The following is a 16,941-nucleotide window of genomic DNA, read 5'->3' on the forward strand; positions in this document are numbered from 1 at the left end:
TTTAATGACACGTTTATTACACTTTTATGACACTTTATTTTATTTCATTTACAACACAGAAAAAAAAAGTCATTTGGCAAAATAAAACATTACTGTAACCACTTGTTACTGCTTCATTACCATAAACATTGGTGATAGTGGTTACAATGCATAGAGCGTAAATACAATGTTACACCAGTCAGACACATAAAGCGATGATACATTCCCACCTGGTGAGACTGAGGGGGCGGCTCACGTGCAGTCATAATATATATATATATAGTGTGCGGCATTGTTAGTTACTGTACTATGTGGCAGTGACTTGGAGCTTCCATCGTTCTAACAGAAACCATCAAACCGGAAATAAAAGTTAGCCTAATACAAATAGCCAACTTGCAAGTTTCCTTATGTATATATAAATGTAAAAGATGACATTTTAATTCTATTTACTATAATTTTGTAGCTATTTTTAGCATCCCGTGTCCCCTACTTTGTCCTTCAGTAGACGTACAGACAGGGAGCCTATAGAACGTCATCAATATATTTCCTTCCGTGTCTCTGTAATGAAGAGTTTATCCGTGAATATACCTGGTTAACCATCCCAGATTTAGTAAGATGTAGCGCAAGCGAAGACATTCACGCGAATCAAAGGAATCCGCCCTTAGGGGTAAATGTATCAAGCCGCGAGTTTCTGGTGGATTTGAAAAGTGAAGATGTTGCCTATAGCAACCAATCAGATTCTAGTTATCATTTATTTAGTACATTCTACAAAATGATAGCTAGAATCTGATTGGTTGCTATAGACAACATCTCCACTTTTCAAACCTGCTGGAAACTTGCAGCTTGATAAATATACCCCTTAGACTTCTTGGGGCATATTCAATTAGCTTTTGGATTCGCGGTAATGTGCGTTACCGCGAAAAGTGCGCGTTCTTGCGGGTATTACGGTACCGCATTAACGCGGATTTTCGTGCGCAAACCTATGGGCTGCGTACGAAAATCCACGTTATTGCGGTACCGTGTATTACGTTTCGCGGCCGTTCCGGCGCGTTACCGCGAATCCAAAAGCTAATTGAATATGCCCCCTTATGTTGAACCAGTCCCTATATGAGCGTTGGTAGCAAAAAAAGTATCAAGACTAAAATTAGGTGAGCTGGAGACGTAACTAGTTTGGTGCCTGCTGTGGGATTCCTCAGATGCAGTCCTGCAAACGCATTTTTATTCTTCATCTTTTTTTGTTACCAACGCTAATAAAATATTGTTTCAACATTAGATTAAATGTAACTTCCTTGTCACCTTTCAAATTCACCATCATCATGATATCTTTAGTTCTGGTATGTTTCTTAAACATTTTCATATAGGTATAATAAGGTTCTTAATATCACTCTTTAGCTATGTTAATTTGTAATATTCTTTGAGTGGTCCTTTAAATATACTCCTAGAATGCCTCGGCTTCTTTGCAAAGACACACCAGCTAAAAACCACGTTTGGTAGAATGATGGATGAAATAGTTGCGGCTTTGGGAGGGTTTATAGAAAATGGGTGTGGCTATGCTAAATAATTTGGCAACAACAAACATAAGTGAAAATTGAGTGATTTTACATACTGTAGTTATAAATCACATCTTATGTGCATAATACGAGCTGTCTCTACGATGAAGTAAACTTACGTACAACAGCACAATGTAGGCAATTTATAAAAAGCTAATTTCCTTGCATTAAATTGGTGGTTGCTACCTTTTCGTTAGATCAAATATGGAGTAAAGTTTGTTTTTTTTCACATTACTTTTATACAAGTGTTTGTGTAGGAGATGAGAACGGCGCCTTTTACGGGTTTTTTTCACCCGTGTCGGAAAAGTATTCACATTTTTATATCTCACATTTTTCTCTGTTAATCTTTGCTGAGGCTCCATTTATATAAATCTCCCCTTTATCCCCCATTCACATCAATATTTCATTATGCACCATTATTACAGGGCATGGAAGGATGGCCATGGAAAGAAGGTGATTGTCTCGTCTTTAGAGGTTGAACTTTCCAGGTTGCGTTAACAAAACAATTAACTTTCCATTTTTGATAAATGTAATAAATATTTCAGCAGGTATACATTTCCGTTATGTAGATATATAGTTATACGTGAGAGCAAGGCCAGAGTCTGGAGGAAGATGTAAGATGTCCATCATCGTCGTCAGTTACCTTCCAGGGGGTCAGGTGTGAGGCACAGAGATAAGTGGGTACCTCCTGGTACCTCCTCATTAAGACTGAGCCAGAGGAACGACGGTGGAATTCATGGCGTCCGTTAGGAAGCTGAGCTCATTACATAACGTTTCATATCTGAAAGCCATTCGGATCTGTGCCACGTTGGTTCTGCTGATGTTGTTCCCTTCTGGACCCTCTTTCTTGTAATCAGCCCCCAGAAAATGCTTCTTTTCCTGCAGATGAGAGAGACGTTCATAACGTGTCATATCTATCTGGGCTCCCTATATTTACTACATCGCTCATCACTTGGCCTCGGAGCCAGTAACTGTATCCATGTTTAATATCAGGTATGTCAGCTCTGGAAGGAGACAGAGTGTGTTTATTGAGAATATCCAGAGTAGATGGCCTGTGTCCTACCCTGTACAGAACAAATTTGTCACACTGTTCCCATTAGTGAACGTTACAGGCTGTGATCAGTGATTAGAACAGGTGGATTCTGTTATATATAACAAAATGTGAGCTCTATTATTTACAGCCAAAAGGTGTGATTCTATTCTATAAAACAATGGATGGGTTATATTCTGTAGAAAAATAGGCATGGTGACACCTTATTATATACAACCAGAAGGTAAGTTTTGTTCTATATAACAATAGATGGATTATATTTCTACTAAACAATAGGTGGATTGTATTCTACAGAACAATAAAAGGATTGTATTCTGTAGAACAATAGGCGGATTGTAATCCACAGAACAATAGGTGGAATATATTCTACAGAACAATAAGCATGGTGACACCTATTATATACAACCAGAAGGTAAATTTTGTTCTACACAGCAATAGGTGGATTGTATTTCTACAAAACAATAGGTGGATTATATTCTACAGAACAATACGTGGGTTGTATTTTACAGAATAGGCATGTTGACACCTATTTTATGCAACCAGAAGGTAAATTTTGTTCTATATAACAATAGATGGATTGTATTCTACAGAATAGGGGGATTGTATTCTACAAAACAATAGGGGGATTGTATTCTACAAAACAATAGGGGGATTGTATTCTACAGAACAATAGGTGGCTTGTATTCTACAGAACAATTGGCATGGTGACACCTATTATATACAACCAGAAGATCAATTTTGTTCTACACAGCAATAGGTGGATTGTATTTCTACAAAACAATAGGTGGATTGTAATCCACAGAACGATAGGTGGGTTGTATTTTACAGAATAGGCATGTTGACACCTATTATATGCAGGACGAAGAAATTATGAACAAAGGTTCAAAATAGATGGATTGTATTCTACAGAATAGGGGGATTGTATTCTACAAAACAATAGGGGGATTGTATTCTACAGAACAATAGGGGGATTGTATTCTAAAAAACAATAGGGGGATTGTATTCTACAGAACAATAGGTGGATTGTATTCTACAGAACAATAGGTGGCTTGTATTCTACAGAACAATAGGCATGGTAACACCTATTATATACAACCAAAGGGTAAATTTTGTTCTATACAACAACAGATGGACTGTATTCTACAGAACAATAGGTGGATTGTATTTTACAGAACAATAGGTGGATTGTATTCTACAGAACACTAAGGCAGATTGTATTCTACAGAACAACAGGATGATTATATTCTACAGAAGAATAGGTGGATTGTATCTATAGAACAATAGGGATGGTGACACCCTATTATATACAACCAGAAGGTATATTTTTTTCTCTACAACAATAGGTGGATTGTATTCTACAGAACAATAGGTATCTTATATTCTACAGAAAAATAGGTGGATTGTATTCTACAGAACAATAGGGATGGTGACACCCTATTATATGCAACCAGAAGTTAAATTTTGTTCTATACAAAAATAGGTGGATTGTATTTCTACAAAAAATAGGTTGATTGTATTCTACAGAACAATTGGTGGATTGTATTCTGTAGAACAAAAGGTGAACTGTATTCTACAGAACACTAAGGCAGATTGTATTCAACAGAACAACAGGCGGATTGTATTCTACAGAACAATAGGGATGATGACACCCTATTATATACAACCAGAAGGTCATTTTTTTTGTATACAACAATAGGTGGATTGTATTTCTACAAAAAAGAGGTTGATTGTATTCTACAGAACAATAGGTGGATTGTATTCTATAGAACAATAGAGATGGTGACACCCTATTATATACAACCAGAAGGTATATTTTGTGCTATACAACAATAGGTGGACTGTAATATACAGAACAATAGGTGGAATGTATTCTACAGAACAACAGGCGGATTGTAATATACAGAACAATTGGTGGATTGTATTCTACAGAACAATAGACAAGCTCTTTATGTACAAAAATAGGGACACAGTCGTTTGTCCCGCACAGTGATCCCAAATCCTTAACACAGGGAAAAGCGTTGAACTAATACTTTTTTAACGTTGATCATTGTCTTATCGTTAACGCAGTGGATGCTAATAAACACCATTTTTTCACACTTGTGATTTTCTGTAATGTCACCCCGGAGACCCCACCTCACACTCATGTACTGACCTTGTCCGAGAGCCCGCTCTGCAGAACGCTGTTTCTCGCAATCTCACACAGGTCACAGGTGGTCAGTTTCCAGACCTGCGCAGCGATGGCGTACTCTTCCATTAGTGCTTCCTGCAAAGTTTACATTTATTTATTCCACATATATATATTCATTGCATGGAATCTAGCAAAACATATGAACCTGTGGATGTCAAACTAGTGGCCCAGTTACCCTGAGATTTCCCATTACCTTAAAAACTCCTTTTATTATGTATCTATATTAAACAGGATCTGTCCTCCCCCCACATACAATACACACACTGTCCAGCCTGAGCCCGTGAAAACATTAATGAATTGGACCAGGTATCCTTAAAACTTTTCATCTGTTTCATCATCTCCTGTACTTAACATCATCTCAAGCTGTAAATATTGTCATTCATTGAGTCATTCAAGGTCATTTATGAACACGTGGAGCTATTTTATGACATCACATATTTATTTTTGCTGATAAGCACCTGTTTATACGGGAAGTGCAAGGATTTAAATGCACCTAGCCATGTGCCCACATGCAAAAATTAGGTTTTGTGGCATTGAGGAGTGGTGAAGGGGCATTACGGGGTCTCCCTGCTTTTTGGTGGGATGCACTTAATTTTTTTCCCTACACCGAAAGGCTTTGGGATTATAGGTTCATAGAAGATCCTTTTAATAGAGAGTTATCCGATACTTTCTATGTGACACCGTTTTCTCTTACCAGTTTAGCAGACACCAGCGGGTATATGGTATTTTTTAACATACATCAGGGGTATTTAGCAATCCTTAGCATATATCAAGGGGCAGTTAGTATTCTTTAACATACATCAAGATGGTATTTGGCGTTCTTTAACAAACAGGAGGTATTTGAAACACACTTACAGATATTTAGGGGGTATTTGGTAGTCTGTAACTGACAAAGTGTTTGATAAATAAAGTGGAAGTGAAAAGCCTGGATCTAGGGATACTATTACATAGATGGTTGGAAGTTTAATCTCATCAGTAAACTGCAGAGAGTCCTCAGTGGTGAGAGAGGAGCTGAATTTGGTTGCTCAGAATCAGTTTGTGGAATGGTAAGGTCAGAGGATGTCAACTATGACCTGTTCCTGACTTAATCCATGCCAACGATGTATCCGACCAGGACTATCCAAGGTCTATCCAGTCACAGCTGACACAGAGAAGAAGTTCACCAGGTGCCATACAAACCTGAGACCTGATTGTGGAATCTAGATCCTTTATATCACAAGTCAGATTAGGGGTCCCTTGACCCAGAATGGGGTTACCATGATTTGCACACGCACCTTGGTGTAGTGAAACTGCATGGGGTCATCCGTTGACAGGGACACTACAAGGCCTTTATGTAAGAATTCACGCAGAGGGTTCTTAGAATACTCGAGGAACAAGCTATTGTTGCTGAGTGGGGACATGGCAATGGGGATTTGCGCCAGGTAATAGAGGTACTGTAGCACTGGGCTCTAGAGGAGAGATATAAAATACAGGTTAAGTCTTAACTAGATCACAAATACCTAATATCATATGCTTATTTTTGTAATATACAGCTCAAGCCTGACACCTTGTGGTAATGATGCAAACTGCAATAGATTTTTTTTTTTCCAATACATTTTTCAAATTTTTTAATGGACTACCTCGTTCCAGGTTTCTATTACAATTATGAGATTATCTTGTAGAGTATCCAAACTTTGTGTATGCTATATTCTCTTTTCTCTTATATCTCATCCCTTATTTCTTGTTTGGTTTCAAAATATTTAGTGCTACAGTACATGAGAAAGAAGCATATGGTTTTGTAGATCAGTATATAAAATACAGGACACAAGGATCTGTTCAATACCTTCTTGAGATTTAATCCGTGAGAAATGTTGTCCGCTGTCATGAAAGCAGACACCAGGTGAGTGATGGAACCGGCTTCACCGCAGTGCGGCCGAAACAGGAACGTGCTCATCCCCCTCTCTCTAAATGGAAGACAAATGGTAAAATTATATTATCAGTCTATATTAATAATATATAAAATTATAATTTAATATAAACTCCATCTTACACTTGGTAGCAAGGCATGGTACTTTTCTTTTTACAACCTAAACCTGTTTATCTATAATAAGTTGTAAAACATAGTTAAACACAGAAAAGCAGATTCACACTCAGCATTATGCATATATACAGCACAGCTCCACCCACTTTCTGAGCTTTCATCCTGGCCACTACCATTATTATTAGATACAGATTGCAGAACTGATTTAAGTTTGTATTAAACAAAATCAATGCCAGCTAAATGTGTTGAAAAGATCTTATAGGGATATAAAATGACATTGTAATTTAATAAAAATTTTGGCTCACTTCTCAGACCAATAAGCTTCTTTTAATTTGTTACATTTGTCATTTCCACAATTATTATAAGATGTACATAGGGCTCCCATATTTCTGAAACTACATGGTAGGAAGATTGCCCAATCCACCCCCATCTCCCAATGCTTCCACTATGGAGGGAAAAGTGTAATTCTCCCGAGTTGTGTCCTTAAAGTTAGATACGTTGTTTAATTCCAGTCATAATTTTAAGTAAAAGTTCCCATTGGCAAAATTAGGACTTTCCTTGAAGAACTGGGACAATGTAGAACTTTACTTTTCCCTGGAGTTTTTGGAATGTTAACCAGATCCTATATGTGGTCTAGGCAGTCTCTTCTTACATAACAATGAACCAAGTGTGTGTATAACAGAACTCTCTATTATTCCTGCACAATTCCCTCTGTAATTTCCATTATATATGTTTTATTCTTCAATAATAAAATAATATTGTGCTACATGTAACAGTCTGAAGTTTGAGGAACCGGAGATATCAGACCCCTCATTAAACTCTTTACTACACGAAGTGGAGGATGATTTTGGTGTAAAAGCCACAATGGGGTATATTTAAGAAAGCACGGTAGTGCACTATCGTGCACTTACCGTGTAAATTAGGCCACGATGTGCTCTCCGCAAATTTATTAAAGGTGCATCGCAGCAGATATCATTGATATCTGCTGCTTTGCACTCCTGATCGTTTTTGCGAGCAGTCACCATTCAACAGAATGGTGACTGCTCCTGGCCGCAATCTAACAAGTCCCGAAAAAATGTTTTTTTCGGGAACTTGTTGTGTTAATGTACCAGCTGAAGCTGACGTACATCATAGGAAATGCTGCTAAAACTTCTGTTCTTCGCTATGTCCAGCTCTGCTCCGGAGAGCAGAGCTGGACAGCGCATGCGCAGGGAGTGATCTTGCGATCCCTCCCTGTCACAGACTAGAGCTCTCCAGACGGCACATGCGCAGTAGCATGAAGAAGAGAAAGTGCACCGAAGAGGAGGAGACCCGGAGTCAGCGCGACCGAAGAGGCAGTGGTGAGTATGGGTTTTTTTTATCACAGAAACAGCAGTTTTTTCGGAACTGCTGTTTCTGTGTTCCATTTTTCATAAATTTGAGAAATACATCAATCCTTATCCATGCGATAAGGATTGATAAGTACTTCTCGTTTTGTCCGATACATGATAAATGTGCCCCAATCTGTCCAGGACTCTTATGATCGTTACGGAGATTGTATCGGTCAGTTACTCGCAGGCAGAACCTCTCACTCACTTGCGCAGGTTGTTGAGGATCATGATGTTGGCGTACATATAATATAGATAATAGCTGTATGGAGGATTCTGCTCAAAGTTCCACTGGTCGGGGGTTGGGCTCTTGTTAGAGAACATGTGGTCATTGTGCTTCGATTCATCGTCGACGCTGTCAAACCCTGTAACCTGGAACCAGAAATATTCATGTGTCATAAGACAATTAACTGTGATTATCTTGTACGAAATGAGCTGATAACTAATTCAGTAAGCACTTTTCATATAGACACCTGATAAAGCAATGGATTGGTAAAGAATAGTTACTACAAAATAAAAAATGTAAAAAAAGAAAAGTTCTAGAAAAAATATTGGTGTTTTTGCAAAAAACGAGTCAGGGCGACTGTCCTACCTCGCCGAGCTGGGTGATATGACAGGATAACTAAATACTGCCAGGCGTTTACTCAAGCCACACCCATGAGCTAGTCATGCCAACAGTGGGAGGGGCCAGACAACCAGCTCAGTGACACATAAACAACTGCAAAAGGAGATGGCCAAGGCGATAATATATTACACATATATATATATGCAAATAATCACCCAGCAGCTGAATTTGAACGAATAGTTGCCACTCCCTAAATCAGAAACAAAAATTAAACTAATAAAAACTAAAGCAAACAGCACTGAAGATGGTAATAGTAAATCATATAAAAAATAAGTAAATTATATATATATATATATATATATATATATATATATATATATATATATATATATTATAAACAGAGATGTATAAAAATGTGATTGGAAACTGTACAGAATATATAAATCTAATAATGCATATATATATATATATATCTATCGGCACTACGTTCTATATGAACAACTCCACCTCTCCTTCTGCTGATTCAACTGTTATAGAGAGATTTTAGTGCCATTCTTTATTTTTTAGTTTCTTGTTTAGTTTCTCTTAAATCTATTCGAATTAGACATTGTTTTTTAACACAACTGATCCAAATCTTCCCATGTTTTGTAAAATATATCAATGGGAGTACTCTGATGTATCATTGGATAGAAATCTGATTTACATTGGAATCTAGGTCTCTGATAACTTTCTGATCCACTCTATCGATATCAAAAATCATCTGTGGATCCAAATTCTCTTTTTGTAGATCCAAAGGTCCAGTCTCACTCGAAAGGGACTCTAATATATCCTGACATCCCTGATCGCCCTCATCTAGAATGATTGGAATGCCTTTTCTTCATCTCCTTAGTACCAAAATATCTCTTTCTACATAATGTACGAATATATTTATTCAACTCAAGATACAGTTAAAAGGGATTCGGCTCAGTTCTAGAGGCAAAGTTAAAAAAAAAAAAATTGTTATATCTTGTCTCCAACCAGCTCAGTGAAACAGAGAAAATCTAAGTTTGTGGAATGGGAACTAACTGTATAAAAATATATTTTTATCAGTTACCATTAATGAATGTACTTGTGACGGTTCCTGGCTATAAACTGTTATCCTTACAGTGTTTCTGACAGAATTCATCTGTTCTGGCTCCCCCTATCAGGGGCATACACAGGGTTTGTAGAGGGGGGTTTCCACACCACGCCGCCAGTGGGCGTGACCAGCATGCATGGGGGCGTGGCTATAATATTAGACAGTGCTTGGCTGCTCTCCAACTCTTTCTATCCCCATAATATACATGGGCAATGCTGCGTGCACTACTGTTAGGTGCACGCAGCTCTCCCTTTTCAAGCAGAGCCGTGTGAAGCGGGGGCAGGGTCCAGCCACCTCAATTATACAGTGCTCCAGGCTTGGAGGGGGGTTTTCCAGGCACTAGGAAACCCCCCTCGGTTTGCCTATGCCTCTATCACCCTACATAGCACATGATAATATAATAAGCCGTACTATAATGTTCCATCATAGTATAGCACATTTTAATCAGCCAGGCGCTGCATGTTAAGAGAACCCAGGGAAGCTGACAGCTATGTCATTATGTATTTATGCATGTATAAATTAGATAATTCAATGTATTATGTGTGCTATCTAGGGGGGGGAAGATATTTTTCTCCGTACACCTCATTTCCTGTTCTTGCTGGTTTTTGTGTTTGTAATTCTTACAAGTCAGATTTAAGTCCCAACATTGCAATCCCTGTACAGTCTGGTTCATATGCTGTATATATATATATATATATATATATATATATATATAAATATACATACACCGCCCCCATTTTACTTACGTAGTTTAGAAAAAGATACAGTTCCTTGTGATCCGAGGGGTTAATCGTCGCTTCGAACAACGGTAAGAAAATATTTTCTAACATTTTGCCAAAATTTGGAAGGATCTTCTTTGATGCAAAAATATCACTGGAAGGCAAAATGGACCATTAGGTCAATAATTCATCATCATCTTTATTCTTATTCTTATTATAACATTATATTTATATTGAATAGTGCCAAAATATGTTGCAATTGACAACTCTTCTACTAGACATTGGTCCTATTATTTTGTAAAAGCTCAGACACCTGTCTTTTCAAATTGACTTGATACATAGCAGCTGTAATCTTCAGCTCACAAGTAGATAGGTTATTAATGTTTATTATTATTTTTTTCCACCAAAAGGCAGCAGAAAGGTTAATACTAAAACAATTTTCAGATCCTCTTATGAGCAATCAGACACCACACAGACAGCAGCGGATGGTCAGGAATGAGCCAGGTGTGGGTTGGTTATTATTAATGTGAATGCAGAGTAGTACACACATCAGTTTGGACCATAAGTCAAAAACATATACAACAACATATAGTACACTATAATAACCAGCTGAGACCTGCCACCATCCTATAACAGGATGATGGACGCCACACGACAGCTATGGTTGGATGTCTAGAATTGCATCAGGATTCTTGATAATAGTATTTATTGTTTTATTGCTCAGATTGACTTACAAGATCCGAGGAACTTGGATCATCCAGCGCATGTTGGGTGAGTACAGCTTGTGGTTGATGAACCACTTGGCCATGATGTCCCATTCTTTGGGGGACCGTCCGTAGATTGAAAACCGAGGCTCTGTAAACTGGTACTTGCTCTCCTCCAGCTCTCGAGCCACTTCCTGGGGAGACAGGGGTCATGTTAACCAATGGATTTATAGATCTAATACTACTTAATACAATGTAACATATATGTCGGATTTAAAATTTCAGACATATATTGGTGGTAATCTATAAAGAGGTGCACACAGTCCAATGTTATAAAAAGCAAATAGTGCAGGCATTTCTCACTGTCCATTGTAGGTGCTGATTACTTAGCACAGTGGGCCTGATTTGCCGCTAGTTTTTTCCCTGTCTTTTGGTTTCCCTGATTCCTGCCCGGTTCTAAGCTGTTGTCTTAACACTGACCAATCTCTGGATTGTCGCCTGCACTGACTTTCGGCCTGGACCCTGATTATTCTCTGGATCGCCGCCTGCCCTGACTATTACCCGCCTTTTTCTGGCCAGTGAGAATACCTACCTGTGCCTCCTATATTTCTGCCCACCTCGGTATAAGCCTCTACTACTGCATGCACAAGACCTGGGGCAACTGAGTACCGGTGAGAACTTCCAGCTCTAAGGGAAATGCAGGTTGCTAAAGGTGAAGACCACGAGTAGCACGGTTGTAGAGTTTTAACCAGGGCATCTGGACACTGGCGCCATACCTTGAGGGGTTGTCAGTGAGTGCCCTTTTTTTTTTTTACAAAAAACATAATAAACAAATACTAATAAAACAACACTAAGAAAAAAAAATAACAAAAGAAGATCACAGGGAAGAGACGCATAGTAAATGATAACAAAAAATGTAGCTTCCACTGAGACCACTTGTGATGACCTATGTCAATCGTGTCAATCGGACACAGTGTAAATCATCCTGGAGTCCATACCTTGATGATACGAGCAAAATACTCCCCTTCCAGGTCATTGTCAGACTTCAGGTACAGATCTCTGAGCTCGCTCGCTCCCACTGGGTTGTACTTGGCATTGAACTTATCAAAACGATGGAAAGTTTGACGCCCCTGCAAGGAACAAGCATCGTTAGCGACTCTTTATCTTAAAGTTTTCATTTTCTTCTTGGGGTTATCAGGAAAGGGGGAAACACTGACCAGGCAAATATACTTCTGTAGAATCAGAGTATGTATTGTACACATCTTGTTGCTTTAAATTCATGATCATCAATATAATGCACTAATGACATATTACATCTCTGGCTGATTCCATGCTTTTGGTGTCAGGTTACCGGCTGTCTATATTGTCGTCCCAGATTGCATTGGCTTCTATATCGTTTGAGCCTTTGCAATAATGATCAGATGATATCTTACCGCATGGACATCGAGAGAGTCTACGGTCAGGTCATACGGGTCCATGTGAAGACTGTCAAATAGTTCCTTAAGTGTCATCTTTTTCCCATTCTTCTCAGTCACCACCCTGTCCGGCTCTGTGCGGTACGTATGTTTAATGAATCGGAGCAAGTGCTTCTGGTTCATACAGGCTGCAGCGTGGATGTGAGTGTCCACCTACATACGGATCAAAACAGAAGGTTACCTAACATCCGGAGAGCAGAACCAACCGAACCTGATTACTCATCACCTAATCATCTCACCAATCTACCAGTGTCCAAGCCAACCAAATCATATTACTCATCATCTAATCATCCAACCAATCTACCAGTGTCCAAGCCAACCAAATCATATTACTCATCATCTAATCATCCAACCAATCTACCAGTGTCCAAGCCAACCAAATCATATTACTCATCACCTAATCATCTCACCAATCTACCAGTGTCCAAGCCAACCAAATCATATTACTCATCACCTAATCATCTCACCAATCTACCAGTGTCCAAGCCAACCAAATCATATTACTCATCATCTAATCATCTCACCAAACTTGGCTTTTTAGTTTTTTAACATAGATAACTGATAACGCTCTATATGTAACACATACATGAGGCTCCAATGAGTAGTATTTCAGAAGAAAGACGGGAAAGTTAAAAATGATCAAAATATTGTTCCAATGGGGATATTAGACTGGACTGTTTGAGTGGCCTTTATACTTTTTCCAACTTGTGCCTTCACACGCAAATAATGGACACCATGGGTGAGGGTCTGGTAATTTGGGTAAGGGCCCACCCATGCTGCTCTCGTCTCCCTGGTCTCCCGCTCTGTTCTTTTTAGAGCAGCACTGTGGCCCCCGGGGGCCACCTGGTGTTGTTGGGCCTCCCTCATCTCTGGGCCTTGTGGCAGCTCCAGTTCCGTCACTAGAGCAATTTCATGTCTGCGTTTTAGGTTCATAAATTAATCTAAGTTTCCCTCTAAATAAAGGTCTATTCTGATATACAGACCTTCCTGACGTTATAGAAGTCCCGGTGTGGAACCCCTTTCAGTTCTTTAAGCTCATATAGTTCGTTCAGCATCTCATGAAGATTAAACTTGGATCCCAGGAAGTTAAGTCTGCGGTGACAATAGGTTTTGCTGCAGGGAAAAAAATGTACAAAATATAGAGCCGAATATTTCTTTTTTTCCCCTGTATTTGGGAGATTGCTCAGTACTTTGTCATTGTTGGTACAGTGATTACAACACTATTACCCCAGTTCGCTCTTACAGGGTCTCATGTACTATCCATATGTGTAAATATATCATATGTCTCAGTACATGGCTGTAATTTCATCCACATAACCGCTCACTCTGTGTCGCAATAACAACATTTCTGTGTGATACAAAGATTAACCCTTCATGATCGTTTTACACTTTAAAGCAAACTTGTAAAGAAAAGACAAGAAGTTGATCGTTTTAATGGGCTGCAAAGAGTTAATAAATGTAAAATCGACAAACCTACTCTTGGTATCCCCCCCTCAACAATGTTGCTGATGTAAAATCAGGACCGGTGCTCAATGTTCGCTATAATGTACCCGCTGACGCTCTGAAACTAGATTTGGGACAGAATTTATCAAAGTGTGATTTTGTCAAACCGACATTTTTCCATCATTTAATTTTATGTACGGTTTGCAAACTGTACAGCGGATCAAAGATAAAAACTGCCCGTCAAACTGTTAAATTAGGTCTCCACCAAATATTCGATTTTAGGATTTTAGTTCTTCATTAAAGTGCTGATATTATTTTTATTTGCAGGTTGCTTGACACAGAACAAAATTAATATTTCAGAAATGTGCAGATTTTTAAAATGAGGAGAAAATTGACATATAACGTTGTCCTGTGGAGACAAAGGTAATTCTATATGTAGCATCATTTTATATCATGTTAATACTTCAGTATACTTCTTCAAACACTACGTCTACACTAGTTCCCGCCTTACAGAATATACATTCTACATGACAAGTTATTTTATGTTGATCACTGCTCATTGCTGTTTTATTACAATATAAAGGAATGCAGGATGGGTGAGAGAGGGTGGATAAGAGAGAGGGCAGGTGAGAGTGGGCAGGTGAGGTTGGGCAGGTGAGAGTGGGCAGGTGAGAATGGGCAGGTGAGGGGGGGCAGGTGAGAGCGGGCAGGTGAGAATGGGCAGGTGAGAATGGGCAGGTGAGGGGGGGCAGGTGAGAGCGGGCAGGTGAGGATGGGCAGGTGACAGCGGGCAGGTGAGAATGGGCAGGTGAGAATGGGCAGGTGAGGGGGCAGGTGAGAGCGGGCAGGTGAGGATGGGCAGGTGACAGCGGGCAGGTGAGAATGGGCAGGTGAGGGGGGGCAGGTGAGGGCAGGCAGGTGAGGGCGGGCAGGTGAGAGCGGGCAGGTGAGAATGGGCAGGTGAGGGGGGGGCAGGTGAGGGAGGGCAGGTGAGGGGGGGCAGGTGAGGGCAGGCAGGTGAAAGCGGGCAGGTGAGGGCGGCAGGCGAGGGCGGGCAGGTGAGAATGGGCAGGTGAGGAGGGGCAGGTGAGGGCAGGCAGGTGAGGGCAGGTAGGTGAGAGCAGGCAGGTGAGAGCGGGCAGGTGAGAATGGGCAGGTGAGAGGGGGCAGGTGAGAGCGGGCAGTTGAGAACAGGCAGGTGAGAATGGGCAGGTGAGGAGGGGCAGGTGAGGGCAGGCAGATGAGAGCGGGCAGGTGAGAATGGGCAGGTGAGAGCGGGCAGGTGAGGGGGCAGGTGAGAGCGGGCAGGTGAGAGCGAGCAGGTGAGGGTGAGCAGGTGAGAGCGGGCAGGTGAGGGGGGGCAGGTGAGGGCAGGCAGGTGAGGGCGGGCAGGTGAGAGCGGGCAGGTGAGAATGGGCAGGTGAGGGCGGGCAGGTGAGGGGGGGCAGGCAGGTGAAAGCGGGCAGGTGAGGGCGGGCAGGTGAGAATGGGCAGGTGAGCAGGGGCAGGTGAGGGCAGGTAGGTGAGAGCAGGCAGGTGAGAGCGGGCAGGTGAGAGCGGGCAGGTGAGAATGGGCAGGTGAGAGGGGGCAGGTGAGAGTGGGCAGTTGAGAACAGGCAGGTGAAACACCAGACACACATCATTCTCTCCATTTTATTAGAGCACTGGGCTGAGCCAAACATTTGCAGACAAAACCAGACAAACCTGTTTATTAAGTACATACAACTATGAAGAATACAGCTTGTTAAAACAAAGTGTCACGGGTTTGGTTCATGAATACTCAACTGCAGCTGCTTAGCAGGAAATAAACCATCCTTCACTTTTACATGACGGCAAGTTATGACCTAACGCTGCGCCTGCGGACGTAATCAGGGGGACAGAGGTGTAACTTCTATGGGGATATCAGGGATAATACATCTCTTCTGTAAATCGTTAGTACATACAAACTCCAGAGAGTTTCATATCCATTTAAAGGGCCGGTCGAGACTGTTCCATCCCCCGGGGCAGATAGGTGATGTTACCAAAATTACATTATACATCACCTGCGTTAGGTAACCTAGAGTAAGGCAACCTGTGAATTTCCAGCTGTTCAGAACTACAAGTCTCAGCGTGTCATATCAACCTTTGTCTGTGGCCTCTTTGTCTTTCCCTACATATTATTTTGAAATTTCATTAATCGTGGGTCCAGTCCATAGGGAGACAGAACAGCTTGTGTCAGTGCTGCTGTTATATTCATGTGTAACTGACCGTATAACTAATAGGTCTACAAGGCATCAATCTGGTTACTTACGTTGGTCCGTCGGCGGTGAGCGCCAGGATGTGACTCAGGTCTAAAGTGTAGGTTTCAAGGTCTGGGTACGGTAAACTCCGCGGCTCGTTGGATTCAGCCATCTCTTCATTGTCATAAACAAAGGGGATCCCGCCCCTCATTCTCACTATATAACACAGGTTTGGGGGAACGTTTTCTAAATTATAAGGGTCCTCGTCCACCCCTGGGGAAGGGTAAAAGTCTGTAAAATAATAATAAAAGGTAGTGATTACATTGCATACAACTTTGAGAATATATAAACACACATCATATAGAATAGACAGGAACTGCAGGATACAATAACCACATTGTCTACATTCCTGGTTTTTTTTACTACCTAACAGATCCTGACATCCTTCACTTTAATGTTCCGCTGGTCCATCCATTAGATGGTGTAATATATTGTGCAGTATCAGGTTTTAATGAAAACCACAAAAATTCACTTATATTGTGTA

General features: G+C 40.5%; 1 protein-coding gene across 3 annotated transcripts in view; it reads right to left on the reverse strand.

Moving 5' to 3' along the window:
* Positions 1 to 12: 12 nt before the first annotated feature.
* Positions 13 to 16,941, reverse strand: part of AMPD3 (adenosine monophosphate deaminase 3) — a 40,460-nt gene continuing 23,531 nt past the window's right edge. For all 3 annotated transcript variants that reach the window (XM_075188489.1, XM_075188490.1, XM_075188488.1), the window contains exons 5-15: positions 16,469 to 16,688; positions 13,719 to 13,848; positions 12,694 to 12,888; positions 12,259 to 12,390; positions 11,291 to 11,454; positions 10,584 to 10,710; positions 8,364 to 8,527; positions 6,591 to 6,711; positions 6,043 to 6,216; positions 4,733 to 4,843; positions 13 to 2,408 (exon numbers count right to left, since the gene is read on the reverse strand). In XM_075188489.1, coding sequence (XP_075044590.1) covers positions 2,232 to 2,408; positions 4,733 to 4,843; positions 6,043 to 6,216; positions 6,591 to 6,711; positions 8,364 to 8,527; positions 10,584 to 10,710; positions 11,291 to 11,454; positions 12,259 to 12,390; positions 12,694 to 12,888; positions 13,719 to 13,848; positions 16,469 to 16,688 — 1,715 coding nt within the window. In that variant the 3' untranslated portion in view covers positions 13 to 2,231. The remainder of the gene's footprint in view (positions 2,409 to 4,732; positions 4,844 to 6,042; positions 6,217 to 6,590; positions 6,712 to 8,363; positions 8,528 to 10,583; positions 10,711 to 11,290; positions 11,455 to 12,258; positions 12,391 to 12,693; positions 12,889 to 13,718; positions 13,849 to 16,468; positions 16,689 to 16,941) is intronic.

This window comes from Mixophyes fleayi, chromosome 10 (genome assembly GCF_038048845.1).
Source record: "Mixophyes fleayi isolate aMixFle1 chromosome 10, aMixFle1.hap1, whole genome shotgun sequence".
Lineage (NCBI taxonomy): Eukaryota > Metazoa > Chordata > Amphibia > Anura > Limnodynastidae > Mixophyes > Mixophyes fleayi.